Source organism: Hipposideros armiger, unplaced genomic scaffold (genome assembly GCF_001890085.2).
Source record: "Hipposideros armiger isolate ML-2016 unplaced genomic scaffold, ASM189008v1 scaffold_582, whole genome shotgun sequence".
Lineage (NCBI taxonomy): Eukaryota > Metazoa > Chordata > Mammalia > Chiroptera > Hipposideridae > Hipposideros > Hipposideros armiger.
The window spans coordinates 545222-572896 of NW_017731932.1; the positions used below are offsets into that span (position 1 = coordinate 545222).

The 27675-nt window shown below is 50.7% G+C and overlaps 1 protein-coding gene and 1 pseudogene across 8 annotated transcripts; both read left to right on the forward strand.

Annotated features, from left to right (window-relative positions):
- Nucleotides 1–876: 876 nt before the first annotated feature.
- Nucleotides 877–27675, forward strand: SLC43A3 (solute carrier family 43 member 3). Of its 8 annotated transcripts, none has more exons than XM_019624306.1 (13): nt 877–952; nt 1617–1938; nt 2311–2440; nt 11479–11525; nt 13829–13905; nt 14619–14711; nt 16883–17022; nt 18140–18279; nt 19323–19496; nt 19724–19843; nt 24084–24270; nt 24900–25023; nt 25537–27675. In XM_019624306.1, exons 2-13 carry the CDS (start codon nt 1755–1757, stop codon nt 25636–25638), a joined length of 1518 nt encoding a protein of 505 aa, XP_019479851.1. In that variant the 5' UTR covers nt 877–952; nt 1617–1754; the 3' UTR covers nt 25639–27675. The 8 variants fall into 8 exon arrangements, with proteins under 8 accessions (XP_019479851.1, XP_019479849.1, XP_019479850.1 ...); XM_019624304.1 differs by having other exon boundaries at nt 917–952; nt 1541–1938; XM_019624305.1 differs by lacking the exon at nt 877–952 and adding an exon at nt 1041–1323.
- On the forward strand, nt 7796–10495 carry LOC109371597 (40S ribosomal protein S23 pseudogene; annotated as a pseudogene).

Below are 27675 nucleotides of genomic sequence, written 5' to 3' on the forward strand. Positions count from 1 at the left end.
ATCTTTTACCTATAATTACTAGGTGGTTAAGGCTGAGTTTCTGCATCATAGTCTAAAGAATGGTTACTATGGCTACCCAACAATGATCCCAAACACCATTAGCTAAGCAGGATCCTAAGACTACAGGGTGCATATTTTGTTCATTACTAAGAGACTAGAAGTGTGACTAAAATTGCCTTTAGTGTATAGGGTAAAATTTTTGTAATACATCTAAAATCTACTTATTTATGATTAAAATAATCAGTACTTAAAGGGGTATTGGATCTTTGTCCTTATTTTGGGATACATTAGGGGGGACTAGATTTTTCACCATAGAAAGCAGTATCTGTTTCTCAGTCAGAGCTTCAGAATTTGCCACAACAATAATGTACTTGGTAAGAAATCCAATTTATAATTTTTTATCTCCCGAGGCAAGAGATATTACAAGACCAACCATAAGGCAGCGCCCCAGACATCCAGTGCCACCCCGATGCGACCTTGTCAGACACCGAGGCGCAGCCGGCTCCCAACAGTCAAGGAAAAGCACAGGAATAGGGGTGTGTCCGTGTGTCTGTGCTCTCTGAGTGCGTGCTGTGAGGTTTTGATCGGTTGGGCGCCGTGGGCCTGCTTGTTCACGCCTTGGTATGAAAACGAACTTGCTCGGGGAAGGAGGAGAGGCCGGGGAGCTGGGAGGCTGAAAGCGCGTCAAGGGAGATGAACAGGCCACTGCTGGGGTTCCAGGGAGAGACAGGAGAGACGATCCAATGGCTCCGTCAAAAAGGGCATGAGAGCCTGCAGGCCGGGGGAAGAAGGAAGTGATGGGGAGTGGGAGGCGTGGGACCTTGCCGGCACTGCCCCGCCTGTCCCTTCCGGGCTGGAGCAGGGGCTAGGAGGAGGGGGAAGGGCAGCTGAACTGCGCAAAGAGCAAAGTGCAAAGCGCAGGGCCAGCCTGGCGCGCCCCGAGGAGGCGGCGGTAGGGCGCCAGGGAGCGGCCAGCCGCGGGCTGGGCTGCGGGGCCAGGGGGCGGGGGCCAAAGGGTGGGGGCCATGGGCGGTGAGGCCCGCTGACCCCTGGGGTGACTCTGAGGGAGCGCAGGACTTCGTGCTGCAGGGGTTCGGGGTGGAGATGGTGGCCTGGCCTCTGGGCGCCTTTGGGCAGACAAGAGGAAAGGCTGTGGTGAGGGGACGTGGGGAGTCCTAGCTGAGGGTCGGGGAGGATTCTGTTGGAATTCGGATATTTGGGGAGTTAGGTTGGCCCTCGCTCGTTGTGACAAACTAGCCGATATGACCTTGGACATGTTGAGAAAACCCCCTGGAGGTTTTGCTTTCTGTCAGTGAAAGGAAGGTAACAAAATGAGTTTGCCAGATTGTTGGGGAGACTGGCGAGGACATATATACAGCTCCCTCCCTCCCTGAGCCTGGGTCAGCGTGGCTGCTGCCAGTTATTTTCCCAGACAGTTTCCACAATTTGGGCTCAGTTCCTGCTTTGCGACCTGCTGCCAGATGTGGTGGGATTGAAAGGCTTTTTGCAGCTGTTTCTAACAGCTGGCCTCTCTCTCCAGCCCCCAAAGAACACTTTGTCCACCTGAATCATCTCCACAAGCCCCTGTGCCAAGCAGCCTCTGCCGCCTTTTACAGGATCCAGAGAACCGTTCACCGATGGTTTTTGCCCAAGCTGGACACAGCCAGGACTGGAGAGCTGCGTGAACAGAAGAACCTGCCAGGGGAGCTTTCCAAGTGCTCCAGTGCCAGACCTCGCAGCTCCCGTGGCCAGCCATGCCAGGCCAAGGCTCACCCCTGCGCGTGGCCACCCTGCCTACAGGGCTGCTGGAATGCCTCGGCTTTGCTGGAGTCCTCTTTGGCTGGGCGTCGCTGGTGTTTGTCTTCAAAATAGAGCATTACTTTGAGGAGCTGTGTGAGCCGCATGCTGGGCTGATGGGCAATGCCACAGGGCAGGATGGTAAGACAGCAATGCCTTCTCTAGGAAGTTGAGTCTGGTTCCCAGCTGGTGGGGAGGGGCAGGAAGGACTGTACCCGCTACCCATCCTGTCAGGTTTTCTGTGGTGAAAGGGACTGTCAGCCTTCCCCGTCCCCCCCTTCTCAACCTAAGGGGTACCTGCAGAAGAGGTACCAGCGTCTGAGGGGGTAATTAGGGGCAGTCAGATTTCAACTCACATAAGGGAAAACTTTCCACCAGGCAAGGTGTTCGGAGATGGAAGAGGTTGCCCCAGAGGGGAGCCAGGTTGGGTGCCCATCTGGCAAGAGGGCCAGGATGAGTGGGTGGTTGGCCCATCTAACCAGGGCTCCTGGTACCTTCCTTTCTCTCCTCCAGACTGCAAAGCCCAGGATGAGAGGTTCTCACTCATCTTTACCTTGGCATCCTTCATGAACAACTTCATGACCTTCCCCACCGGCTACATCTTTGACCGTTTCAAGACCACCGTGGCCCGCCTCATAGCCATGTAAGTCCCAGAGGCCCCGCCTGGGCACAGGTGGGCATGGGATATTCTTCTGGCAGCAGCCTCACTTGGAGGGAGACCCAGGCCGGGCCCTGCCCTGGCAGCTCTGTTTAGAAACAGCCCAGGATGTGGACCCACCTTCTTTCCACACCCCTACTTCCTTTCCTCACCTCCCGCTCTGCTCCAATGGAAGGTGTGCTCAGGGTGATACTGAATTGAGCAGGAGCCCAGGCCTACTTCCTGTGAGGGCTGGTCTGGGGCCAGGGTTAACAAATCAGCAAGACCTAAAATTGTCACTCTGCCCTTCACCCTGGGGATCCTTGTCCGCATCTCCTACCAGACCTCACACCTGGGGGTTCAGGCTTAATCACCCTCCTCCTCGCCGTCCATCACTCCCCAAAGGCTTAGCTGGTAAGGTCTCCTAGGTATCTCCAGTGCTGAATTCAGGTCGCTTCTGACTGGAAGGGAGACAGAGGGGGTTTCCCCATGCAGATGAGTTAGGGAGGGTCAGGGTCTTGATCTCGCTCACAGAGGAGCCACTGCAACTGGCCAAGTGGCCTGCTGGGGGCTATTAGGAGCACTTCCTAGCAGGCTTGTGAGAGGTTAGTTGTCAGATGGAGGGAATAGCGGGCCAGCTGGGCCAGAAAATAACCAGAGAGGAAAGCAAGTGCCTTGCTCTTTAAGCATTTGGGTGCATAATGAGTTTAACTCAGCCTCAGGGTCTGTGGCCCCCTGTCCCCTCCTCTTCCCGCTCCTTCCTTTGCCCCTTCCTCTTCTCCAGCCTTAGCATGTTAAGAAAACCACCGTCTTCCTTCCTGTGTTTCTCCTTTACTTTCACAGAACATTTTGCTTCTGACGCTCTGGTCACCCCCTGTGTGGGGGATTTCCGTGACACCAGCTGGGTGTCCTGCAGTTTAACTCAATTCTGACATTCCATACGTGGAGACAGAGTTAGATCGCACAGGTTAAGGGCTCGGTGCCCTGAGACGACCCGTTTCAGATGTCTCTGGTGATAGGTCTTCTGTGTGGGGGAGGGAGAATTTCCCTCTCTCCACTCTTAGTTCTTTTGGCTGGTCTAATAGTCACATTGACGTGAAGCAGATTAACAGGAGAAAAATAACCAACTTGAATTACGTACGTATGTACAGGGCTCCATAAGGATATGGGCCCCCCAAATTGGTCAGTTGAGCCTTATCTGCTCTCTTGAGCTAAGGAGAAAGGGGGTGGGAGTAATGGTTCGGGACTTCAAAGGTAAGCAAGGCAATTCACATGAAGATGGAAAAGCAAATGTTTGGTAAACAAACGTTTGCTGAACCATTTTTAAGGATGAGACACCGAGAGAACTTTGATCACACAGTTGTGCTGACTTCCTCCCTGTCACACACTAGTTCAGATTAAACTATAGCCGTCTTTGATGTTAGCTCCCTTCCCAGAGCAAGTCCTCTCAATTTTTTTTTTTTTTAGGCAGTTCGGGCAAAGGTCAAAGTTTCTTCCTGAGTCTTGTCTTTTTTAAAAATAACCAGCTTAAAATGATCACTATTCCAAAGAGGCATATTTGGGTTGGCAAACTCTGCTCCCCTTGACCAGAGGTTACCCACAACTTCTGTCCAATTTGGCTACAAACTGGAGGATCCCATGACCTCTTCCCCTTTGGATTTGAATATTTGCTCCAGCAGCTCACAAAACTCGGGAAACACTTACTTACGCTTACTAGTTTATTAAAGTACATGGTAAAGGATACAGAGAGACAGTCAGATGAAGAGATACAAATTGGCCATTCTCATAAAACATTCAGGTAAAGGAAACACAATTTATTTACATAAAGCTGGGAGGGTCCCGTGCACAGGGGCTTCTGTCCCCGTGGAGTTGGGGTGTGTCACCCTCCTGGTGTGTACAATAGATGTGTTCACCAGCCTGGAAGGCCTCTGAACCCCATTCTATCGGGACTCTATGGAGGCTTCCTCACGTAGGCACCATCAGTTATTAACTCCATCTCCAGCCCCTCTCCCCTCTCCAGACAAGTGTGCGGTGGGGACAGGGCTGACAGTCCCAAGCTTTGAATCATGGCTTAGTCTTTCTGGTGACTGGCCCCCATTCAGGAGCCCACTCAGATTTGCTTCATCAGAACAAAAGATCCTCTAATGCTCTTATCAGTCAGGGATTTACAAGGGTTTTAGGAGCCCTGTGTCAGGGGCTGGGGACAAAGATTAAATACATGTTTTTTTAATTATAAAATGACAATATCACAGTCCACCCCCTAGTGCTGGAGCACGGCTCCCTTAAAACAAAGCAATCATAAAGTTCAAAAGATATTTGAATTGCGTATTACCAGTTTCAGTCATTACCCTTTCAGTCAGCAAGAAGTATCCAGTCCATCATCATATCATATGAAAATGTCTCTCAGGGCCACTCAGGCTTGCAGGCTTCATTTCCATCTTGGCCAGTTCCAAAAGCAGAAGTGGTGTCAGCAATATACGGCGTCACCTTTTTAGGCGTTTGGTATAATTAAGCCAAGAGACAATATTGTGTCTTGCTCTGAGCCTCTTTCGAGGTGTTACTGCAATATTGGATTTCCCTCATTACTTAACCCACTTATCCATCCCTCTTACCTTCCGATACCATTTTCCCTCTCTCCATGTGTACCCAAACCCTTCCCCCTGGGGAAGGGACAGTGGGTTCACCACTGTGTTTGTCTAGATCGCAGGCAGCAACACTAGTCTAGCAAGTGTCTGCCCCCCTGCCGTCCGCTTCTGTTCAGACAGGGAGAGGACGGGTGCAGAACTGGTGGGCTGTCGCCCCCACCAGGCAATCGAGCTGCTTTGCCTGTTAGCCCTGATTTTGCCAGATGAGATGAAGGTATATCCTGCCCCACCCGGCCCTTAGGAATTGTAACATAAAGGTTACAAACAGTGACAGTTTCTTGCTTAGGAATCATCCCTGTTTCCATTCCCTGTAGTTGCCACCCTGGCCCTGTGACCACTGCATTGGTAGGGGGGAACCCCCCCCCAAAAAAAACGTTGAGGTGCTGTGGGACAGAAAGAATACCAGCACCTTCCCTAACCCCTTTTCCCCAGAAGAGCAGACATCTATCCAGTGGGCACCGTCTTTTAGTCCCCCTCTTGCTGAGCGTGAGCACACACTTGTGAAGGCATGTAAGCCAGCCCTTCATGCCTTCATCTCCACCCCCCTCACCCCGTCTCCCCGTTTCCAACAACCAGTGTTTCAACTGCTTGTTTCAGTTCTCTCTCAAACTGGTCCCCTGAGGAGAACAGCTCTGTCCATAGTTGGACCTTATTGGCTGTAAAGGGTGTTCCTTGGTGTGAAGAAATGATGGTCAGCCATCCAAACTGGTTCTTTTACAGCACTCGAGCATGTGTGTCTGCCGCCTGTAAGCCAAGCCCAGTCCAGGACCCATTTGTAGCTGCCCAGGGCTCTCAGTACCAGCCTCTCTTGCCAGCTCTGTCCAGGGCCTTCTCCCCGGGGAACCTGCCACATGGCCATCTGCAGCCTGTGTCTCTTTTGCTGGCAGGCAGAGCAGCCCTTACTGGCCTTCTGTGCCTCAGAGGATGCAGGAGGGCTCTGTATAGACCCAGCCCATGTCTGACTGCAGCACCCCCATTTCCACTCAGCCATGGACCCAGGTGGCCACCTTACGCGAGCACATAGGGACATCTGCTTGTTGATCTCCATCATTATCTGAACCTGGAAAGTGGTTCTTCTAACAGTCATCGACATGTCCTACTGTAATGCACCCCTCAAGTGCCATGGTGATTTCCACAGGGCTATTCCCCATCCAGGCATCCCTTTAATAGACCACATGTCCATTGCCCTGGCCTGACCATAGGGTCAGGTCGTTGGCCACTGCCCAGGAGTCAGTAAAAACCCAAACACAGGGGCTTTTCCCATTGTTCAGTTCTTCCATCTCTGCTAGGAAAAGAGCCCGCAGTTCAGCCCACTGAGCTGGTCTGTTTTCACCTTCATCGATCAGAAAGGGGGGGCCTTTCAAACTGGATTCTGTCCATTCAGCGTGGGACTGCTGCCCACCAGCCAAGCAGCTCTTTGTGGGTCAGTGAAGAGTCCTTTCTAGGGCACTGTCCAAGTGACAGTAGACTCTGGCAGCTCCTCGCACAGCTCCAGCCAGTCCTGGGGGAGAGAGGCTGCTTGTTCGTGAGTACCTACCTACTCCTCGCGTTCCCCAGGTGGTGTGAGCCTGTATAAACCATTTCCATGTCATCAGGGGACGCTCCTGGCACTGCCCCCTCCATCAGAGGGCTTCTCTGTCATCATCCCAGACATTGTGGGAGTCTCACGTCTTAAGATCATTTTATGTCCTTCAGTCACTGGTGAAGCTTCAATCAATATCTGATAACAAGATAATAAATGCCCCTCAGATGGAAATTCTCTAGTTCTAAGTCCGGTAGTCGTCGCTGAGAGGAGCCCACAGGCTTTGGCCGTAGCCCCGGTCTGGGCTGCGCGTGGGCCGTGGCATGGAGAGCTTGTCCCTACCAGCATTCCCGCTTCCATTTCACACTGTGTCTCTGTTTAGCTTGTCCAGTGATGTGGCTCGAAGGGGCAGGCTTCCCTGCCTCCTGTTTTACAACACTAGGTAGGGGGACTGTTCCCCAGGCAGACACAGTGTCCACCCCCATAATACAATCAGGTCAAAGGGACACACGTACTTCACACAAATGCTGTTCAAACATACTAATTATCCTACAATCTATTTTTTTAAAAAGATTTTTATTGGGGAATTGGGGGGATGGGAACAGTGCTGGGGAATTGGGGGAAGGGGAACAGACAAGTTGCTGTCGTTTTGTTCTTCAGTCTAGTTGTGGAGGACGTTGCTTCACTGGCCCATGTTGGCACCATCATTGCGCTCTTCCCGGCAAGGCAGATCAGTCGCCGGCTTCTGGACGGCCGCTCCCTGAGACAGCTGGCCGCTCACGCTGGCTGCTGGCTACACACGGTAGCCCATGGCAACCCACTGCCACAGGGGCTGCAGCCTACGCCATCACCAGCGACTCAGGCAGCCCAGCTCCAGGTGGAGCTGTTGTTCAGCATCTTAGCTGTAGAGGGCAGTGTCACTGGCCCTCATATGTGGGATCCGAACCGGGGCCCTCTGGCATCCCAAGCGAGTTCTTAACCATCGCGCCACTCGGCCGGCCCTTATCCTACAATCTTAATTCCTTCAGCCTCAACTCCAACATCCCTTTCATTCTGCATGGGAGCCTCCATCAGGATTTTATCAAGAGGTTTTGGTTTTACAGGATGAGGGGACATGTTAGCCATTCTCACAAAATCGTCAGGTAAAGGAAACACAACTTCTTCACATAAAGCCTGTTTAGACATTCCAACTTTTTTACTCTTATCAACCCTTACAACTTCATATTCTCTCATAAAAACCATAGCCCACCTCACGGCTTCACCAACGGGTTTTGGTATCACCGTGTGTGAGGCTTCTGTTTCAAGGAATCCTGAAACTTCTGTTTTTCACCCCCTGACCAATATTTACCCATTCTTGTACAAAAGGCTTTGGGTCCTCAGTGAGGGAGCAAGGGTCTCTGGCCCTTTTGTCAAATCTTTAACTTGATTTATCTGCCACAAGCCATTGCTGGTCGGGTTTCGCGTTGTAATCTCTGTCCTCTGGCTTTAAATTGTTTTCTAAACTGGGGTAAATAGACCGGACTTGTTTGGGGACACTTTAAGGCTGGGGGACCAGCTGGGGCTCCCCTTGACCCACCCAACCTTTGGCAGTGCTTGGCCCACACAACCATGGGTCTTGCGTTAAGACCCATGGCGCGGGCAGGATGGGTGAGTGGCGTGGTCTTCATTCTGCCAGGGAGCTTCTTAGCCCCTGCTGCGATCGGAAGTGGCTTGACGGGCAGTACAGTAAGGCCCATGTAAGCCCAGCCCCGAAGGCCAGCGCGTTGAAGGCACTTACCAAGCAAAGGGGACTGTGCTGGGAACAGTAGGGGTGGAAACCGAACAGCCAAATTCTGCTGTCAGGAAGCGTGTCAGGGTCCGGCTGGTGAAGAACGCCAAACGGGTCACAGTCTTTCTACTCAATAACGGTTGTTTGAATTTTATTGAGGAAAACGATGAAGTTCTGGTTGTTAGATTCCATCGCAAATGCAATGCTATTAGTGACATGTCTGGTATCTGCTTTTAAGTTGTCAAAGTTGCCAGTGTCTCTCGTTGACCTTATTCAAAGGCAAGAAGGAAAGGCCACGCACAATCCTATTTGCTGTCTTCACCTTATTCCTTAATAACCATTTAAACATTTCTACTCTCCTAAGGCCAGTCCCTTGTTTCTCTCCATTCTCTGGTTAATTTACCTAATATGCTTATTAGCATCCGTAAGAATAATGAGGGGAAACTGAGAGGGCAAAGTGAATAAGGCTCCCTGAACTGTTTTACAGTTTTGCAGCAATGAGGTTCTGTGGGGTGCCCACACGAGAGGGTCCCCCTTACCTACAACATTTACATGGCCCGGGGAACGGGCGTACCCAGCAGGTGACTATCCTGGTCCCCAAGAAAGCCAGTTCCACGTATCTTTCACACGAAGTGTATCCGCTGCTTCGTTTAGGGTGCTCTACTCAGCATTGATAGGGGGACACAGACCCTACGGTGGTTTGTATCCAGCCCACCAGGCTGGCCGTTCCCCCAGGAATAGCCAGCCTCCTGTGTGTCTGGATCACATACAGCCATATATGATGTTTCCATCGTGAGCTCTGAGTCCAAACATGCTCTTCCATTCTGCCACATTCAAAGCCAAGGACACAGCCCCAAGTTAATGACTTACGGTCCATTTCAGGAGAGGTTTGTCAGAGAGCTCTTAATACCGATCCACAAAATGAAACAGCTCCTTCATACGGTGCCCCCTGGTTTCAATGGTATTTTGGTTTTTGCTCTCCTCTCACACTGACTACCTTCTTGGTGACCAGAGGTCTTAGAGGTACTTTCTGTTGTCCCTGCATAATTTTTCCCTTGGCAGGCTGGCTTTTCAGGCTGGTGGCTGAAGCTCAGACTGACCAGAATCTGAACTTGGTCTAGCATCAAGGTCTGACCCAGCGCTCTCTTTTAATTTCATTTTAGCTATTACAGGTAGCTATGGCCAAGAGATTGTGTGCTTCACCTTTTTTTTATTAGTTTGCATTTTCTTTTCTTTCTTTCTTTCTTTTCTTTTTTTTTTTTTTAAAGATTTTATTGGGGAATTGGGGAAGAGAACAGTGTTGGGGAATTGGGGAAGGGGAACATTGTGTTTTTCCAGGACCTGTCAGCTCCAAATCAAGTTGTTGTCCTCCAATCTTAGTTGTGGGGGGCGCAAGCTCAGCTCCAAGTCCAGTCAACGCTTTCAATCTAGTTGCGGGGGCACGGCCCACCATCCCATGTGGGAGTCGAACCGGCAACCTTGTTGTTAGGAGCACACGCTCTCACCAGCTGAGCCATCCTGCCACCTGTTGGCAGTTCAATGGCAGCTTAGCTCGAGTGCAGCTCACTGGCCCATGTGGGAATCGAACCGGCAACCCCATTGCTCAGAACTCTCGCTCTAACCAACTGAGCCACCCAGCAGGCCCAGTTTGCATTTTCTATGCATCCAGTGAACCAACTCCCCAAGAGTTAGATCCATCTCAAAATTCTGTTGGTAACTTTTACCTGTAGTAACTAACTGAAGCACAGCAGCTGCTCACACCATGAGGGGCCACATGCCCCCCAAAATCAGAGGGTCTTCATCCCATACCCTTCCATCCTTTTGCTTCCCAAACCACAGGCTCTAGCAGATCCTACCTTGCTGACACCAACTGTACTGGAAAAACCTACACCCTCCTCCTGTGTCTTTCTCTTGACATTCCCATAGAGCACTTGCCTTCTGACACTGCTGGTCGCCAACTGTGTGGGGAGGTTTCCCACACTGCACAAGTTCGTGACACCCGCTGGGTGTCCTATAATTTAGTTCAGTTCTGACATTCTCTACCTGGATATAGGGTCGGATCGCATAGATAAGGACTCAGTCCCACGAGACTGCCCCTCCCCCCTTTAGATGTCAACAAGTTGTAGGTCTCCAGGTTACCCACAGGTTCTGTCCAATTTGGCTACAAATTGGAGGTTCCATGACCGCCTCCCCCCACACCCATTTGGACTTGATTATTTGCTAGAACAGTTCACAGCACTCAAGGAAGCACTTACTTATGTTAACCAGTTTATTAAAGGACAGGATAAAGGATACAGGTAGACAACCAGATGAAGAGATGTGTAGGACACGGTCTAGGAGGGTCCCGTGCACAGGGGCTTCTGTCCCCGTGGAGTTGGGGTGTGTCACCCTCCTGGTGTGTACAATAGATGTGTTCACCAGCCTGGAAGGCCTCTGAACCCCATTCTATCGGGACTCTATGGAGGCTTCCTCACGTAGGCACCATCAGTTATTAACTCCATCTCCAGCCCCTCTCCCCTCTCCAGACAAGTGTGCGGGGGGGACAGGGCTGACAGTCCCAAGCTTCGAATCATGGCTTAGTCTTTCTGGTGACTGGCCCCCATTCAGGAGCCCACTCAGATTTGCTTCATCAGAACAAAAGATCCTCTAATGCTCTTATCAGTCAGGGATTTACAAGGGTTTTAGGAGCCCTGTGTCGGGGCTGGGGACAAAGACCAAATACATATTTTTTATTATAAATCACAATACTACACCTAGGTACTGCTTCTATTACCCCACACCTTATAAGACTCCCAACCTGCTAAGAGGTCCCGATAACCTTGGGGTTGTAGTCCTGAAATTATAGCTCCCTAGAACTTGAAGCTTAGGGTCTAGATCAGTCCAATGATTTCCTTCTAGATTAGTCCAGAAAAGGTTACTGAGGCCCAGAGTGGGGCAGTGCCTTTTCAAAGGTCACACAGCAAAGAGGATTTAGGACTCAAGGTTTTGATTCGTAGACCAGGCACTAACCCTTTTCTCTAAGGGATTGGCCTATGGGGACTTCAGCCCTTCTGTCCCTCTAGGTTTCTTTTTTTTGACAACATTCTCCATCTCCCATTGTGTATTTCAGATTTTTCTACACGAGTGCCACGCTCATGATAGCCTTCATCTCTGCAGGTGAGTGCTGTTGGCTGGGTGGGAGGGGCACCTGTAGCTCAGGGGCACCTGGTGGATCGGGCAAGTGCAGAAGGTGATGGCAGGACACACTGACCTCCATGGTTATTCAGAGACCCACAGGCCTTGAGCTTGAGAGAATCCTTGAAAGAGTTATTGCTGGTCCGTGAAATCAGTTTGGTCTACTGTGAAATGTGGAAAATAAGGATAATAGAGGGACTGCTTCCAAGAGTAAAAATTCTTCAAAAGATCACATCCTTCCTCTTCTATGTGTTCAAATGCCTCTCTCTTTTCAAAGCGAAATGACATTAGGAATGGCAGCTGTTTTTGGAAATATCCTTACTTAGCAGGACAAAAGTTGACCACCCTACTGTAGTAAAACGTTTTCAAATTTCACTGGTCTATAAACATATAAAATTCCCAAAGTCTGAGGAATTCCAATCCAGTTTATTTCCCCATTATGTAGAGGAGGAAACTGATGCCGGAGAGAGAGCCCTGGCAAAGACTTGCTCAAGGCCACAGAGCAAGTTACTAGGAAGTGCGCCTGGGACCCCTGCTGGCCAAAAGACACCTTTCCATATTCCGCCTGTGTCAGTTCGGGGGGGGGGGGGGGGGGGGCTCAGCTTTTCGGTTAGGAAGTAACAACAGCACCCTAACTCTTGTGTGTGTAGTACCCGTGCTGAAGCCAGAGGGCGCCATGGGGTCACCTCCATTTGTGCCTAGTAATCACAGGCTGAATGTCTTTGTCCAAACAGATTTCATGAGCTAGACTGGCACCTTGAGCCAGCTATTTAAAACCACTCTCCTCATCAAACCGGCTTCATCTTGCCCAAAAGCCTGTGAATGATTTTCAAGTGGCTGAATGGGGAGGGGATGTTTGACTCTCATTCAGGCTTTGAACATTCTGAGGGTAACTGCACCCAGTTACAATTTAATAATATTGTTTTCCTTTCATTGTATGTATGTATGTATTTTTTTTTCTGTCTAGGATTTTTTTATTAAATTATTTTTTATTATGAAATACACATTTTTTAGAATTAGTTTCAGCTGTACAACACAGTGCAATAGTTATTGTATGTATGTATTTTTTAAATTAAAGTTTATTGGGGTGACAATTGTTAGCAAAGTTACATAGATTTCAGGTGTGCAATTCTGTAATACATCATCTCTATATCACATCGTGTGTTCACCACCCAGAGTCCGTTCTCTTTCCATCGCCATGTATTTGATCCCTTCACCCTCATCTACCACCCCCCTCTATTGTATTTATTTATGCGGTTACTTTCGACAAGTTGCTTTTCATTTATAGTAGTGATCCAAAGTTGTCTTTTAAAAATAATAGGTTTCTGGGAGGAGGGTTGTTACCTGGTGAGGGTGAAAAGGGTAACTATTGCATTGTTCTGTACACCTGAAACTAACAATAAAAAAAATTAATTAAAAAAAATAAAAAAATAAAAATAATAGGTTTCTTTCCTATTAAAAAGAATAGGAATACATTTTAGCGAAACAGGCATGGGTTATATCCAAAATCATGAAGGTGGGCAGAGGTCTGTGGTTTGGGAAGGACTAATTTCTTAAGCTCCCCCACCACGACTGCCCCCTGACATTTTAGCTGTTCCTCTATTACCCAGCACTTTCCTGATGTATTGTAATGATTTTTTTTTTTGCACGTGGGTCTTTTCAAGGGCAAGAAATATTCCTTACTCATCCTGCATTTCCAATGTCAGAAGCACAATGCCTGGCATAAAGGAAGTGTTCAAAGTTTAATGAACAAAGGAAGGGCAGTCCATGGCCATTTTCTCAGATCTCACAGCACACCACGAAGCAGGAAGATCAGGGAATGTTATTCCCATTTACAGATGAGGTGACTGAGTCACAGATTCAGAATCGGGCTCAAAGTCATGCAGTGAATTAGTGGCAGGGCTTGGGGGCTGAGTTCAGGCTTCTCTCGCCCACAGTGTCAAGGATGAATAGGGGGCTGCATGTGGTTTGGTGAGGGCAGGGAGCAGGGGCTTCACTCTGAGTCCTGCCTCTATTTGTAAACATCCAGGCCTGTCACAGACCAAGGACCATTCTTTGGTGGGACCAAGAAGGTGGCTCAGGAAACCTCTGCAGGGTCCCACCTTGGGGACATTTGGGGGAGCCCTGACCATTACCCTAAGACCCCCAACTTCTAGAAGGCTGGCTAGAATTGGGGCCCTGCCCCCAGGGTAGCCAGGGGTTTAGAGCAGGTGGGAGCCAGCATTTGAGGCTCCATGTTTGGGCTGCACTACAGCATGACCCACCTCTGTCCTCGATTGTTCCAGATTCCGCAGTGCTGCTCTTCCTGGCCATGCCCATGCTCACCGTTGGGGGGAACCTGTTTCTGATCACCAACCTGCAGGTGAGAACCTGCCCTCATCCCAGGCACCTGGCAAGAGACTTGAGGGGCCGGGGGAGGGCCGAACACTTTTCTAACTTGGCTGCCTCAGATGGGGTTGGCCCAAGCCAGGGTGGTCGTTCCTGGCTGGAGGGTGGTCTGGGTATAAGGAGGGCTTGCTGGGTGCACAGGAAATATTTATTTCACGAATAAAGAAGTGATTCAGGGGCCGGCCGAGTGGCGCGATGGTTAAGAACTCGCTTGGGATGCCAGAGGGCCCCGGTTCGGATCCCACATATGAGGGCCAGTGACACTGCCCTTCCACAGCTAAGATGCTGAACAACAGCTCCACCTGGAGCTGGGCTGCCGTGAGTCGCCGGCGACGGCGTGGGCTGCAGTCCCTGTGGCAGTGGATTGCCATGGGCTACCGTGTATGGCCAGCAGCCAGCGTGAGCGGCCAGCAGCCGCAGTGAGCGGCCGTCCAGAAGCTGGCGACTGATCTGCCTCGCCAGAGAAGAGCGCAATGATGGTGCCAACTTGGGCCAGTGAAACATCCTCCACCACAACTAGACTGAAGAACAAAAACGACAGCAACTTGTCTGTTCCCCTTTCCCCGATTCCCCAGCACTGTTCCCATCCCCCAATTCCCCAATAAAAATCTTTAAAAAAAAAAAAATCTTTAAAAAAAAAAAAAAAAAAAAAAAAGAAGTGATTCAGGCTGGTCACGTGTTGTCCAGGTTGGGAACCTGTTTGGCAAACACCGCTCAACCATCATCACCCTCTACAATGGGGCATTTGATTCTTCCTCAGCTGTCTTCCTCATCATTAAGGTAAAAATTGGCAAAAGCCAATATTTAGTGAACCCTTCTCTATGCCAGATACTTGTCTTGTGAACTTTGCATAATTTCTCTCCATCAACCCTTCTGCAGGTAGTAAATACGACACTTGAACTTGAACCCTGGCCCTTGAACTTGGACCTTGGCCCTAGAACCCTGGTTCTAGAACCCGAGCTTGTGACCCATAGTCCCTTCTTTACACTTACACAGGGTTTGGGGCAGAGGCTAAGGGAAGGCGTGGCTATGACATGCTTGGGCCTGTGTTGGGTAGAGGGTGGGAGCCCCTTGGGATGGAGTGTTTGCAGCTGTGATCTGGTTTGTCAAGGAGGAGCAATGTGGCTAGTGGGGATTGCAGGGGCAGACACAGGGGCCCCTCCAGCTCTCCTAAAGGTGAATGCTGGGGTTCAGGGGGCTGGGCTATTGCAGGCTATTAGTGGCCCACCCAACCGCCATTCTACCTTCCTCACTGCTAACAATTTCACCTGGGCAGTGATGTGCCCAGCCCAGGGGACGACTCTTGATTGATCTAAGCCAGCTGGCAATCCCTCTCCCCCTTGTTAGTGATGGGCTGAGGTGGTCATATCATCCAGTCCTTATTAATGAGATGAAGGCGGTACATACTGGAAGACTTCAAGGGCCATTTTTCTCCCTGATGGAAGATGAGAGCAGAGCAACAAGACAGCCTCCCTCCTCGGTCCCCTTCCCACCCTTCCTCTTTGCAAGTTGTGGGAGAAGGCGATGGTGGAAATGTGGCAGCCATACTGTAATTGTGCAGCCACAAGCTGGAGGACAAAAGCTAGCACACTAAGGATGACTGAGTGAAAGGAATGAAAGAGTGGGGGTCCTTGACACCCCAACCTGCCCAACCTGGGACTTCCCTTTGGGCTTCGTGTTAGGCCAGAGGCAGCTGGCATAGCCTGTGGGCCATGGGGGAAGAGGAGAGGATCTCTGGGAGTCACTACCCAGACATGAGACAGCTTCGTCCCCTGAGCACCTTGACTTGGAGGGTGGCCCAGAGACTGAGCACCTGAGGCACTCGCTCAAGCCTTCCTGTCTCTGGTACAAGAGCCACTTTCCAGGCTGTCCCTCCTACCCCAGTCGTGCCTTCCTTTCTCTCCCCAGTCCTTAGAGTTGGAAGGCGAGCGAGTGCCAGAGCAGGAGCTGGAGTTCTTAGCTCACGCTGACCTTGCTGCTGCCTATTCTGACCTTGAGCCATTCATGGCGCCTCTCTGGACCTCACTCTCACCCCCTGGAAAACGAGGAGGTTGGGCTAGATCAGCGGTCTTCAAACTGGGTGTTGAGGAACACTGAGGGGTTCCCTTTGATGTAATATTCGGTCACCAAGGGGAATGAGGCGAGGAGGACTGGGCCACTCCCCACTGATGTGTTTTGTGAGTTGAATTTTTATGTGAAATCTTATGTTTGAACAAAAGAACTTTGCTGCTATTGAAAAAAAGAAAGCACTGGGTTAGATGGTCTCTGAGAAGCCACACTGGGAGGCTCTCCGGGGCTGTGGGATGGGTGGCATGGTGCCTGCCCTGCTGCTGGGTGAGCCTGGGCGTGAGGGTGAGGCTGTGTGTGTACCAGGTGTGCTTGATTAGCGTCCAGGATGGAGGCAAAAAGATTCACTCTTGGAAATGGGGTCTATGCCCCTGCTTCTTACACTGACTTTTTTTTTGGATGACAAAATAGGGATAACATGAAATTTACCATCTTAACTATTTTTAAGTGTACAATTCAAGGGCGTTAAGTTCATTCACATTGTTGCGCAACCGTCACCACCATCCATCTCTTTTCAACCTTGTAAAACTGAAACGCTGTCCCGATTAAACACTAACTCCCCGTTCCTTTGTCCCCCAGCCCCCGCAACCACCTTGTTGCTTCTTGTTTCTGTGCATTTGGCTTCTCCAAGTACTTCTTATAAGTGGGATCATACAGTATCTGTCCTTCTGTGACTGGCTATTTCACTGAGCATTGTGTCCTCACGGTTTGTCCACGTCATAGCATGTGTCAGGATCTCCGTCCTTTTGAAGGCTGAATAACATCCCACCATGTGGCTAGACCACATTTTACTCGTCCCTTCATTTGGGACGGACCCGGGGCTTGCTTCTACCTTTTGGACGTTGTGAGCACGGCTGTTATGCCAACTTGCCTTCTTTTTGCAGCTCCTTTACGAGCAGGGCATCAGCCTCAGGGCCTCCTTCATCTTCCTCTCCGTCTGCAGTGCTTGGCACGTTGGGCGTACCTTCCTCCTGATGCCCTGGGGGCACATCCCCTACCCGCTGCCCCCCAACTATAGCTACGGGTAAGGATTGTCACCCGGTGACTGTGGGCCAGAGCCCTTCACCTGACCTCACGTAGGAAGCTGGGGACAGGACAGACATGGTTATAGCAGGGCAGAGGAAACCTGTCACAGGACAGGATGAGGACGGGGCCTCTCCGTGAGCTATTGCTGCAAAACAGGCCGCCCTCAAACTCAGTGGATCTAAAACATTGCACATTTATTATATTTTTATAAGTCTGTGGGTAGCTGACTAGTTCTACTGATCAGGGACAGACTCGGATGGTCTCGACAGGCTCACTCGTGTCCTGATCACCTGGTGGACTAGCTGGGGGCTGGCTGGTCTAGGATGGCCTCACTCACATGGGGTTTATCTGGCAGTCATTTAGGGTGACAGGGATGCCTGGGTCACCTGGCTCTCATCCTCTAGCAGGCTAACTTGGGCTTGTTCACATAGTGGTGTCAAGCGAGAGTGTAGAAGTGCCCAAGTTTTCTTAAAGTCGAGGGTTGGAAATGGCACACCCCATGACAAGGCCAGCCCAGATTCAGGGGGTGGGGGCTAGTCAGGGCTGCAGTCCCCTTGCACAGGGTGGGGAAGAAGTGTGGCTGTCCTTCACTCTATCATCATGAGCAGTAGAGGGGGCCACACGTGGGCCGCTCACTTACAATTTGTAGACTCCATGAGCTCTCTGATAGATACCCTCAAATAGATACTCTCTCAAGTAGATACCCTCATCTCCATTTTTCCAATGAGAAAATTGAGGTTCAGAAGGGTTAAATCTGAGCCATGTGGCCAGCTAGGAAGAGGCCGAGCTGGGGTTTGAACCCCAGGCCTGAGGTTCAGAAGGGTTAAATCTGAGCCATGTGGCCAGCTAGGAAGAGGCCGAGCTGGGGTTTGAACCCCAGGCCTGCCCTATTCTTCCTACTCTTCCAGTGGTTTCCAAGCTTTACTGCCTCTTAGAATCACTAGGAGATCTTTAAAAAATATGGAAGCCTGGCTTGCATGCCCCCACATCCCAATTTCCCAGGTCTGGGCTGTGATCTGCGCATGGCCATTGTTAAAAGGTGATTTCCGTGTGCAGTGCCATTTGGCGACGGCTGCACGCTTACCTCCAGCCTGAGCCTCACGCTCAGCTCACAGTCCCTGGCCTGGGCTGGGCTCAGGGACCTTCTGTTTCCACAGCCTGTGCTCTGGGAATGGCACCAGAGGGGAGAAGAAGGAAACAGCTGAGCCTGAAAAGCTAGATCTACTGTCAGAGGAGTTCCAGTCACCAGAGGAAGGTGAGCCCTGCCTGATAAGCCATGTTTCCTTCCGAGCCTGGCCTTTCTCTCACCTCCAGAGCTGCCGCAGGGACTTGGACTCAGGAAAGGTCAAGTCGAGTGTGTAGGATCTCCTCAGCCCCTCATTTCATAGAGGGTCCGGAGAGGGGCAAGGCTTTCGTGCCTTCTCTGTTGTCCGCCCCTCTTCCCTTCTGTCTCCTCTGTCGTTCCCCCTGGCCCCACAGTCAGTCCCCTATCACTGCCTTCCCTCTCCCATGCTCCTCAGTCCCAGTTTGGCTTATCTGTCCCCATTTCTGCAGGTGCCCCAGGTCTGCCTTCTCTCGTCGTCCCTTCGCTATTGCTGCCTCTTTTCCCTCTTCTATCTGTTTTCGGTCTGGTATAAACACCCCAAACCACGGTTGGCTAAGGTAGCAACACGAACAGGATTCTGGAAAGCTCACACATTGACGGGGGAAATGAACTTGCCAGGCTCCAGGAGGAGTAGAACCAGGGTACCTCTGGGATCCCAGTCTAAAGCCGTAGCAATCCTCTCTAGGGAGAACGATCAAATCGGTCCGCCATGGGTGAGGAACAGAACACTTAACTCCCAGTCCCATCGGGACCATGCAGGATACATATGACAGAGGAAGATTTCCAGAGGAAACCAGGATGCTGGGACCAAAAGAAAGGGAGGGGATGTGGAGCTGTCTGCCACTATCCCTCATGTCATCTCATGTCATCACCCCTCCTTTTCACCATCTTGGCTGAGAAAGATCAGGAAAGTGTTAGTGCATGAAGTGGCGTTGAAGCCAGGCTGTGAAGGACAGACCGGTTTTCAGCAGACAGAAAAGACCACAGGGAGGGAGGCTCATGCAAGGTGGCAGAGCCAGGGTGACCAAGGTGTGGAGGTGGGGATGCACAAGGCGCAGGCAGCCGGGAGAGCACTGTGGATGGGATCTAGGCGGTGAGAACAGAAGGTGTCCCATTAGGGCCTCCACGCTCTCGCCCACCGCAGCCCTCCACTTGCCTTGTAATTCATATCCAGATTCTCCTTTCCCCAACAGAGGCCCCGGGACCAGGGCAGCAGCAGGAAGCCCTCTCTTTCTGGAGCCATGTTCTCTCTCAGCGCTTCGCCTGGCACCTGGTATGGCTGTCTGTGATACAGCTGTGGCACTACCTCTTCATTGGCACCCTCAACTCTCTGCTGACCAACCTGGCCGTTGGGGACAGGGCGCTAGGTGTGTAGCAGGGCTGGGAGGCAGCCCGTCTGCACACCCCAGCCGGGGACTTGGAACCTCGAGGGTGTGGGGTGCTGAGCTCAACAGGGCGATGTGTTGCAGAGAGAAGGCTGAGCAGAGGATGTGGAGGAGGGCCAGGCAGAGCATGGCGGGTGGGAGAGTCTTCTCCTGTACGGCAGTCCTGGGAGTTTCTTACCCCCACTCCCACCCCTCTCTGTCCTCTGCAGTCAGCAGCTACACAAATGCCTTTGCCGTCACTCAGTTCTTTGGGGTGCTGTGTGCCCCCTGGAATGGCCTGCTTATGGACCGGCTGAAGCAGAAGTTCCAGAAGGAAGCGCAAAAGACAGGTGAGAGCAGGGTTCCAGAGGATCAGGGAACCAGGAGGGGAGACATCTGCATGTGTCTCCACGCCCATCTTCTCTTTTGTTCTTAACCCTTGTCTTCTTGTATCTATCCATCCATCCATCCATCCATCCATCCAACCACTAGTCACTGAGTGCTAATTATATACCAGCCAAAGTTCCAGATTCAACAATGGGCAAGACAGCTATGTCCTTGTTCTCAGTCTAGAGGGTGGAGAAAGGCACTACAGTCCATGAAGGAAACCCAGAGGGGCTATGGGGACACGAAGAAGAATAGCACGTAACCTGTTGCAAAAAGAGGATGGGATTGGTGTCAGGGAAGGCTTCCTGGAGGAAGTGGCATCCAAGCCGAGACCTAGAGAATGAGTAAGAAGTGAGGAGATGAAGAGGAGGGCCTGGGAGAGTGGCCCAGGAATACAGTGGGGTCAAGGTGGTGAAGGAGAGAGCAAAACATTGAGTAATCTGGGGGATTCCAGAAAGTGATTAGGCTGGCCAGGGCACAGAGCCCTGGAGGCATGGTGGTGGAGACAGGGGTGTGAGGGGGTGAGGGCTGGAGAGAGAGAAGTAAGAAGGGGCCGGCAGCCCACCATCCCAAGGAGCTTGCTCATACATGACCCTTGAATGTATGGGAGGAACAGAGGGGCACTGAGGTATTTTAATCTGCAGGGGTTGGGGGTCTGTAGGGACGGAAGTAGAGAGTGACATTTCTCCTACAGTTTCATCTATACCTCTTCCCCACTCCCCCTGCACTGCAGTCTCTCACCCCTGCTGGAGTATTTTAAAGCAAATCTCAGACACCAAATCATTTCATCTGTAAATACTTCCATTTGTAATCTCTAACAAATAAGGCCTCTTTTATGTAAACCTTACCATAATAATATTGGGTTGTCGGGAAAGACATAACATCTTTTTCTATGTTTTTCAATGCAAAAATGCGTCATGACTTTCCCAACAACCCAATATTATCACACCTGAAACAATCCCAGTAGTTTCTTGATATTATCTAATATGCAGTTCTGTTCAAATTTCCCACGTTGTCTCAAGTATGTCTTTTTAGCATTGGTTTGTTCAAATTAGGGTCCACACAATGTATTTGGTTGCTATGCCTTTTACATCTTTTGAAATCTGTGATGCCATCTCACTTTTTTTGGTCGTTTATTTGTTGAAGAAACTGGGTCATTTAGCCTGTCAAATTCCCCACATTTCGGATGTGGCATTTTTTCATGTCATTTACAAATGTCTCTTGGATTGGGTATTTCCTGTAAAGAGGCAAGTTGGAGGCCGAGGAGACTCAGTTTAATATTTTTTGGTAAGCATGATTCAGAGGCGGAGCTGTGGGCTTCCAATGGGCTCCCATCAGCAGGCCCCTGGTACCGGCTGTCCCTGTTATATGATGTTAAGATTGATCGATGGGCTCAGACGTCAGCAACCTAATCGGCTCATTATATATCAGGTTTCCCATCAGCTGCCTGCCCTAATGATTTTAGCAGCCAGTGACGATCAATGCCCACACCCGTTATTTTATTAGGGCTGCAAAATGGTGATTTTCTATTTCTATCTCCCCTTCGGATTCTAGAATTCCTCTAGAAAGAAAAACTTTCCCTTATAATCTATTTTGTTACCCAGAAATAAATGCTTGGTTTTCCTTCTATTTCCATGTCATGAAAATGAGGTTGCCTTAGCAACCTCTAGGGGTGACTACGTGTTCCTCTTTGAAAGTCTCACTTTAAATATCTTTGAACGTGTTTCGGTCCATTTCTATCACAGTTCTTCTTGATGTTCAAATTGTCCCATCTTCGGCCATTGGGAACATTCCCAATCCAGTATCTGTGTCCCTTAGACATAATCTTTAGAGAGTGTCTTTACTTTCTAGCACAAGGGGATGTTTAGGTCTGTTCCGTTGGGTATGTTTCCTGCTCCAAACCTGAAACCAGCCATTTCTCCAAGTAGCCCTGGGTCCCTGTAATGGGAAACGGTACTCAGAGGCTGCCGTCTGGATGCTAATGCTTCCAGTTCTCCTGGGTCATCACTGCCGTTAGGCCTTGGATAGAGGTAAGAGATACATAAGGTTTTTGGATGAAAAAGTACATCGTGAATACCTAATATTGATATTTTAATTCAAATTTTACCTCCTTGATTTTACATTTGTATATATTTTTTCTCCCTCTGAAAACTGTGGTTCCTAACAATACTATATACATGAACAATATACTGTATACACATCCATGTATATACCATATTTTAAAAACATATTTTATACATAAATGCTGGTTTAGCAATAGCAATACTATTAATAATACAATTGCTACAGGCTGTCCTCCCTTCCTTCCTTCCTTCCTTCCTTCCTTCCTTCCTTCCTTCCTTTTTCCTTCCTTCCTTCCTTCCTTCCGTTTTCATCCTTAGGCTATCTACCACAAGAAATGTAGTCAATTACTGTGTTTTATAAGTCATCAACTTGATATAAAGTTCTGTCCATTGGTTTCATTTTGTTTCTAATTTGGGGGAAACACTTTTCTTCTTTTCTTCCTATTATTTTAAAAAAATGTACATATCAAACATTTATATTTTTCCAAAGCCAAAACTGTGAAACAAGCTATATTCAGAGAAATTTAGTTTCTCTCGCTGTTTCCTGTATTCCATTCCTTCCCTCTTTCTTTGGCAATTATTTTTATTGTTCTTTACTTAAAGAAAGACTATCTATATACACCTTCTCTCTTTCTTAGATAAAAGGCAGTGTATCGCACACCCTGTTCTGTAGTTTTCTTTCTGTGCAACTCTCTGTCGACCAAGTGTAAATGAAATCAGACTTCGCTAGAATTAAGTGACAAAGTTTTTTATTTTATTTTTATTTATATTTATTTATTTATTTATTTATTTATTTATTTATTTATTTATTTATTTTAAAGATTTTTATTGGGGAATTGGGGGGATGGGAACAGTGCTGGGGAATTGGGGGAAGGGGAACAGACAAATTGCTGTCATTTTTTGTTCTTTAGTCTAGTTGTGGAGGACGTTGCTTCACTGACCCAAGTTGGCACCATCATTGCGCTCTTCCCTGGCGAGGCAGATCAGTCGCCGGCCTCTAGACGGCCGCTCATGGCGGCTTGCTGGCTGCTCACGCTGGCTGCTGGCTACATACGTAGCCCATGGCAACCCACTGCCACAGGGGCTGCAGCCTACGCCGTCGCCGGCGACTCACGGCAGCCCAGCTCCAGGTTGAGCTGTTGTTCAGCATCTTAGCTGTAGAGGGCAGTGTCACTGGCCCTCACATGTGGGATCCGAACCGGGGCCCTCTGGCGTCCCAAGCCAGTTCTTAACCATTGTGCCACTTGGCCGGTCCTTAAGTGACAAAGTTTTAATCAAGGGTCTTAAGTGAGTGAATTACAATTCTGGAAACACTACCAGCAATACCTAGAGTGTTCCAAAGAAAAAGAAAAGGTTGATAGTTTTTACGGTAAGAAGCACATTCCCGAGAAGACTCGGTCCTGCCTGCTTGGCTGGGTCTGCGATAGTGATCTTCCAGATGTCTGGTGGTCCAGACACGTGACCATTCTTTCCTGAGTCCTTCAGGGGAGCTACCTGTAGCGTTTACACACCTCCAGCCATTGATGCACAACTGAAGTTCTAAAGTTTATGCTCCCAGGCTAAAGTAAAATAAAATAGTTTCTCTCATGCTTCGGCCCTCTCTGACTTTTGTCAGCTTGGCTGTGGTGATTCCGCTTCGTTTCTTCACATCTTTCCCGTCCCTGCCCTGCTCCCCAGCGGGGCCCCGCCCCCCTCATTCCTCCAACTGCTGCCTCATTCTCTTACGTGGCTGCAGCATCGTGCTTGCAGCTTTCCCCTCTTAGTGGCTATTTGGATGGCTTCCAGTCTTTTGCTGTGACCAGTAGCATTCCTCGGGATATTTGGTTGTGGGCTGGAGCGGGCAGAGCAGATGTGGAGCCCGTTAGGGGGCCGTTGTAATAATCTATGAGCGAGTTGCTGGTGGCTTACAAGATGAGTCAGTGGGGGTGGAGAGGAGTGCTATTTAGGAGGTGGATTACCAACGTGTATTGATGGACTGGAGACGGGGCATGTGGGAGAGGGCGATTCAAGGATGGCCCCAGGTTCCTGCCTGGATGGCTGGGTGGATGGTGGCCCGCGCCTTTCTCCCCATCTTCTTGTCCCCTCCCTGCCCTGCATGGCGCCCCCTCCAGGCAGCCCCTCCTCTTCCCCCTTGGACCAGGATCCCCGGCCTCAGAGGTGGCCCTTTTATCAGCGGTGCCTTCGCTGGCCCTGACGTCTCTACTGTGCTTGGGCTTTGCCCTCTGTGCCTCGGTCCGCGTCCTCCCCCTCCAGTACGTCACCTTCATCCTGCAAGTGATCAGCCGCTCCTTCCTGTACGGGGGCAATGCCGCCTTCCTCACCCTCGTGTAAGTGGGCTTGGGGTCTGTGACCTAATGGGGGACACACTGGGGCAAAAGGAAGTGTGCTGGAGGTAAGGACCTGGGAGGTGAGGATGGGCCTGGGGGTGATCAGGCGAGGGGAACAGGGTCCGGGAGCAGACGTGGGGGTGATGCCTGGTGGGAGGGACAGAGCCTTCAGGTACTTGAGCCTCCACGTCAGCTCTACCCTCTGCCTCCGTAGTCTGTCCTGTGAACTCCTATTCACCCCCCAGGCCCGCTTCCGTCCCAACTCTCCCAGGAAAGAGTTGGGAAGAAAGTGTGGTTCTTTCTTTGTGCCCTTGGCACCCACTCTAGCCTTGCTTCCTTTGAGAGTGCACACATCGCCTGGCATATAGTGTTCACGTGTTCTGTCTTTTCCTTGAGACCTCCCTGGGGCACCGCTTGTATCTGGGTCCCTGCTGTTTTCCCAGAGCCCAGTACAATGCCTTCTCTGTGTTCTGTGGTTTCAAAGCCTGAGCCAAGGCAAAGGGGATGGGTGGGTGGGCGAAGGCAGGCCTAGGACACAGGAGTCAGGAGTGAGTGGCTGACAGAGGCCCAGAAGGCAGGGCAAGCTCCTGCTCCCTGAAACTCACGGGAAGCCCCTTGTCTCTCCTCAGATTCCCTTCGGAGCACTTTGGGAAGCTCTTGGGGCTTCTGATGGCCCTGTCAGCCATCGTGTCTCTGCTCCAGTTCCCCATCTTCACCCTCATCAAAGGCCCCCTCTGGGGTGACCTGTTCTACGTGAGTACTGTGAGGAGGGGAGGGGTCCTGGCCTTAGACTGGCAAGGACGTCCAGGCTGGGGCAACTCGGGGGGACCCCAGCAGGGGGCACTGACAGACCTGGCAGTGTCCTGACCACTGCACAGCGCTGCGAGCCTCATTTCAAGAAGCTCAGCAAAGTTTCAATCAGTCATTAGAATAAAAAAATGGACTGAACTTACAAATCAAGGAGAATTCCCTGATTGTGACATCGGAAGGCCCTCAGGAGATCTAGCTGGTGCCTCCACCAACTTCCCATGTGACCTTGAGCAAGTCATTATGTGCTCGCGAGGCCTCTGTTTCTTCACCTGTGAAATGGGCATAATATTCTTCCCCCACCCTCCTCCACAGGGCAGAATTAAGACGAACCCCTGGTCCTTCCCCTGGGGCACTGTAGTGTCTGAGTGGAAAACAGATCCACTGGGCAGAGTCCTGGTCCCTTCGCGGGTGGGGTCCCTGGACTTCGCCTCACTCCTCTCCCCTGCTCCCCCCCAGGTGAATGTGACGTTGGTGCTTTTCACTCTTCTGACATTCGTCCACCCCTTCCTGGTGTACCGTGAGTGCTGGCGGAAAGAGCCGTCCCCTGCAACGGCCTAGCTCAGACGCCCTTGATTTTCAGCCCTGCAGATGCTTTTGCTCACCTGTCCTCATCTTAGAGGACCCTGTGTCCAGAGAGACTTGGCCCACCCAGCCTATTTGTATTAAGTACCCATTATTTTTCCTTAAAAAAAAAAAGCTGCCTTTAACTGTTTAACTGCCAGCTAAGAGTTTTGATCAGTAAGAAAAGACTCTCAGTTGCCAAGCTGATTGACGTCAGCCAGCGCAGAAGCAAAAGCACGTGGAAGTTCTTCTTAGTTCCAGGCCCGGAAGCATATGGCCATGGCAGACATGGCCTGAGGGGAGCTGATGTGATGGGGGAAGAGGTGTGTCACTTACTTCTTTAGGCCTGTTTGGCCCTGAAGCCCTCGTGTGCCTGGGCTCCGAGCTGCCGGGTGATTTTCTAGGCCTCAGCTGTGCCACCTGGTGTCTAGAGGTGGCACCCAGTTTGCCCTCAAAGGCACAGCCTTGGTGAGAGAATGGCCGTGAGCCTGAGGAGGAAGAGGAGTAGACGGGGTGGGGGTGGGGGCCCCTGGGCCTGAACCCCATGTCTGCCACTGATGTTGCATGGCCTTTGGCAGACCCTTGTCTGGTCTGAGCATCAGTTTACCCATCTGTAAAATTAGAGGGTTGTGGAGTTTGAAGGTTCTTTCTGGAGCTAATGTTCCAGAAGGTTTTAAGGACAGTGATAGGGTCAGGCCACCCACAGGCCTTGGGAACCAGGGGGCCTGCTCCACCAAAGGAGCTCTAGCAAAGTCTTTTGGGCATGTTTTCGTCTTCATCAAGGGGGATGATTCTTTACTTTGGGTAGCATATAGAATTTTTCTCTGGGGGATAATTTTGCTGATAAATAAAGCACCTCTGCCTACGGCAACTACTGCTCCTCTTCTCCAGTCTTTGGGGCTGTGGTGTGCGTGTGTGCGTCTGCCCCGTGCGCCAGCCTGGGGAAGTGAATGATGGAGGGGAGGCAGAGGGACCTGGATGCAGGGTCCTGGTGTGGCAGCGGGACCGTGACGTGGGGCAGGAGCCCTGAGACTAGGATCTGCCCACCGGGTCGGGCTTGAGACCCCCCCCACCCCCACCCCCAGGCATCTCCTCCTGGACACTCTACAACCCCAGCTGGAAGCACTAGGTGGAGTCAGAAGGTCCAGGTATGAGTCTCACTTCTGTCGCTCAGCATCTGGGCATGTCTCTTCGCTTCTCTGGACCACAATTTCCTCACCTGCAAAGTGCAGTTAATCATTTCTACCCCTGAGGGTGTTGGCGAGGATTGAAAGTAATTGCTACTGCCTGGCACATGACTGGAGCACACGAGTATTTGTTCCATTACTTACTCACGGCCAGAGAGGGATGGGTAGCAAGGAGAGAGACGGCAGGTGGGCGAGATGGGAGAACCTGGGGTCGGGGTTAGGATGGTCGGGGAAGGGGGCTGTCAGGCAGTCATTCATTCATTGTCATTGTGAACAAATGTTTATTGAGCCCTTACAATAGGTCCGGTAGGTCCTAGGGGCTGGGGATATGGAGATGCACAGGGTCTGAAGCCAGCTCTTTTCTGAACTTGCTGAAGGGTAATTTCCAGGGGCCTAGGGACCTGGGTCTGAAGACAGACACCAGAGTGCGAATGGATGTCTTTGATCTTCTCTTTCTCAAACACTTTCAATGTCTCCGTGCTGCCCAGGGGGGAAAAGCCTAGGTTCTAGCCTGGCATTCAAGGCTCTCAGCAGTGTGATTCCAACCTCTCCCCTGACCTCTTCACCTCACACCTCCAGGGAGAGAGAGCTCATCCCAGTGGCCCCAGGTTCCTGGTCTCTGGGTCTGGGAACACACCAGTTTCCTCTGCATTAGGAGCTCACCCCATCTCTGCCAGGAAACCTGCCTGGTCTGCTGGGGTCCTGCTCAAAATGGCATCTCCTCCAAAAATCTTTCTTTGGGCTCTCCAGCAGCTCTGAGTTCCTGGTACTTGCTCACACCCTTTCTGGTGACTGGAAACTGCTTCCTTGCATGACAACCTCTCCGAACCTGGACAGCAAGCTCTGG

What these genes read in the sequence shown, in the direction of transcription:
- SLC43A3 (XM_019624306.1), top strand. Translation starts at nt 1,755, where the DNA reads ATGCCAGGCCAAGGCTCACCCCTGCGCGTGGCCACCCTGCCTACAGGG. An exon ending in CCCCCCAACTATAGCTACGG is followed by an intron (nt 17,023 to 18,139) that starts GTAAGGATTGTC and finishes CTCAGCTCACAG; the next exon opens with TCCCTGGCCTGGGCTGGGCT. An exon ending in GAAGGAAGCGCAAAAGACAG is followed by an intron (nt 19,844 to 24,083) that starts GTGAGAGCAGGG and finishes CCCTTGGACCAG; the next exon opens with GATCCCCGGCCTCAGAGGTG.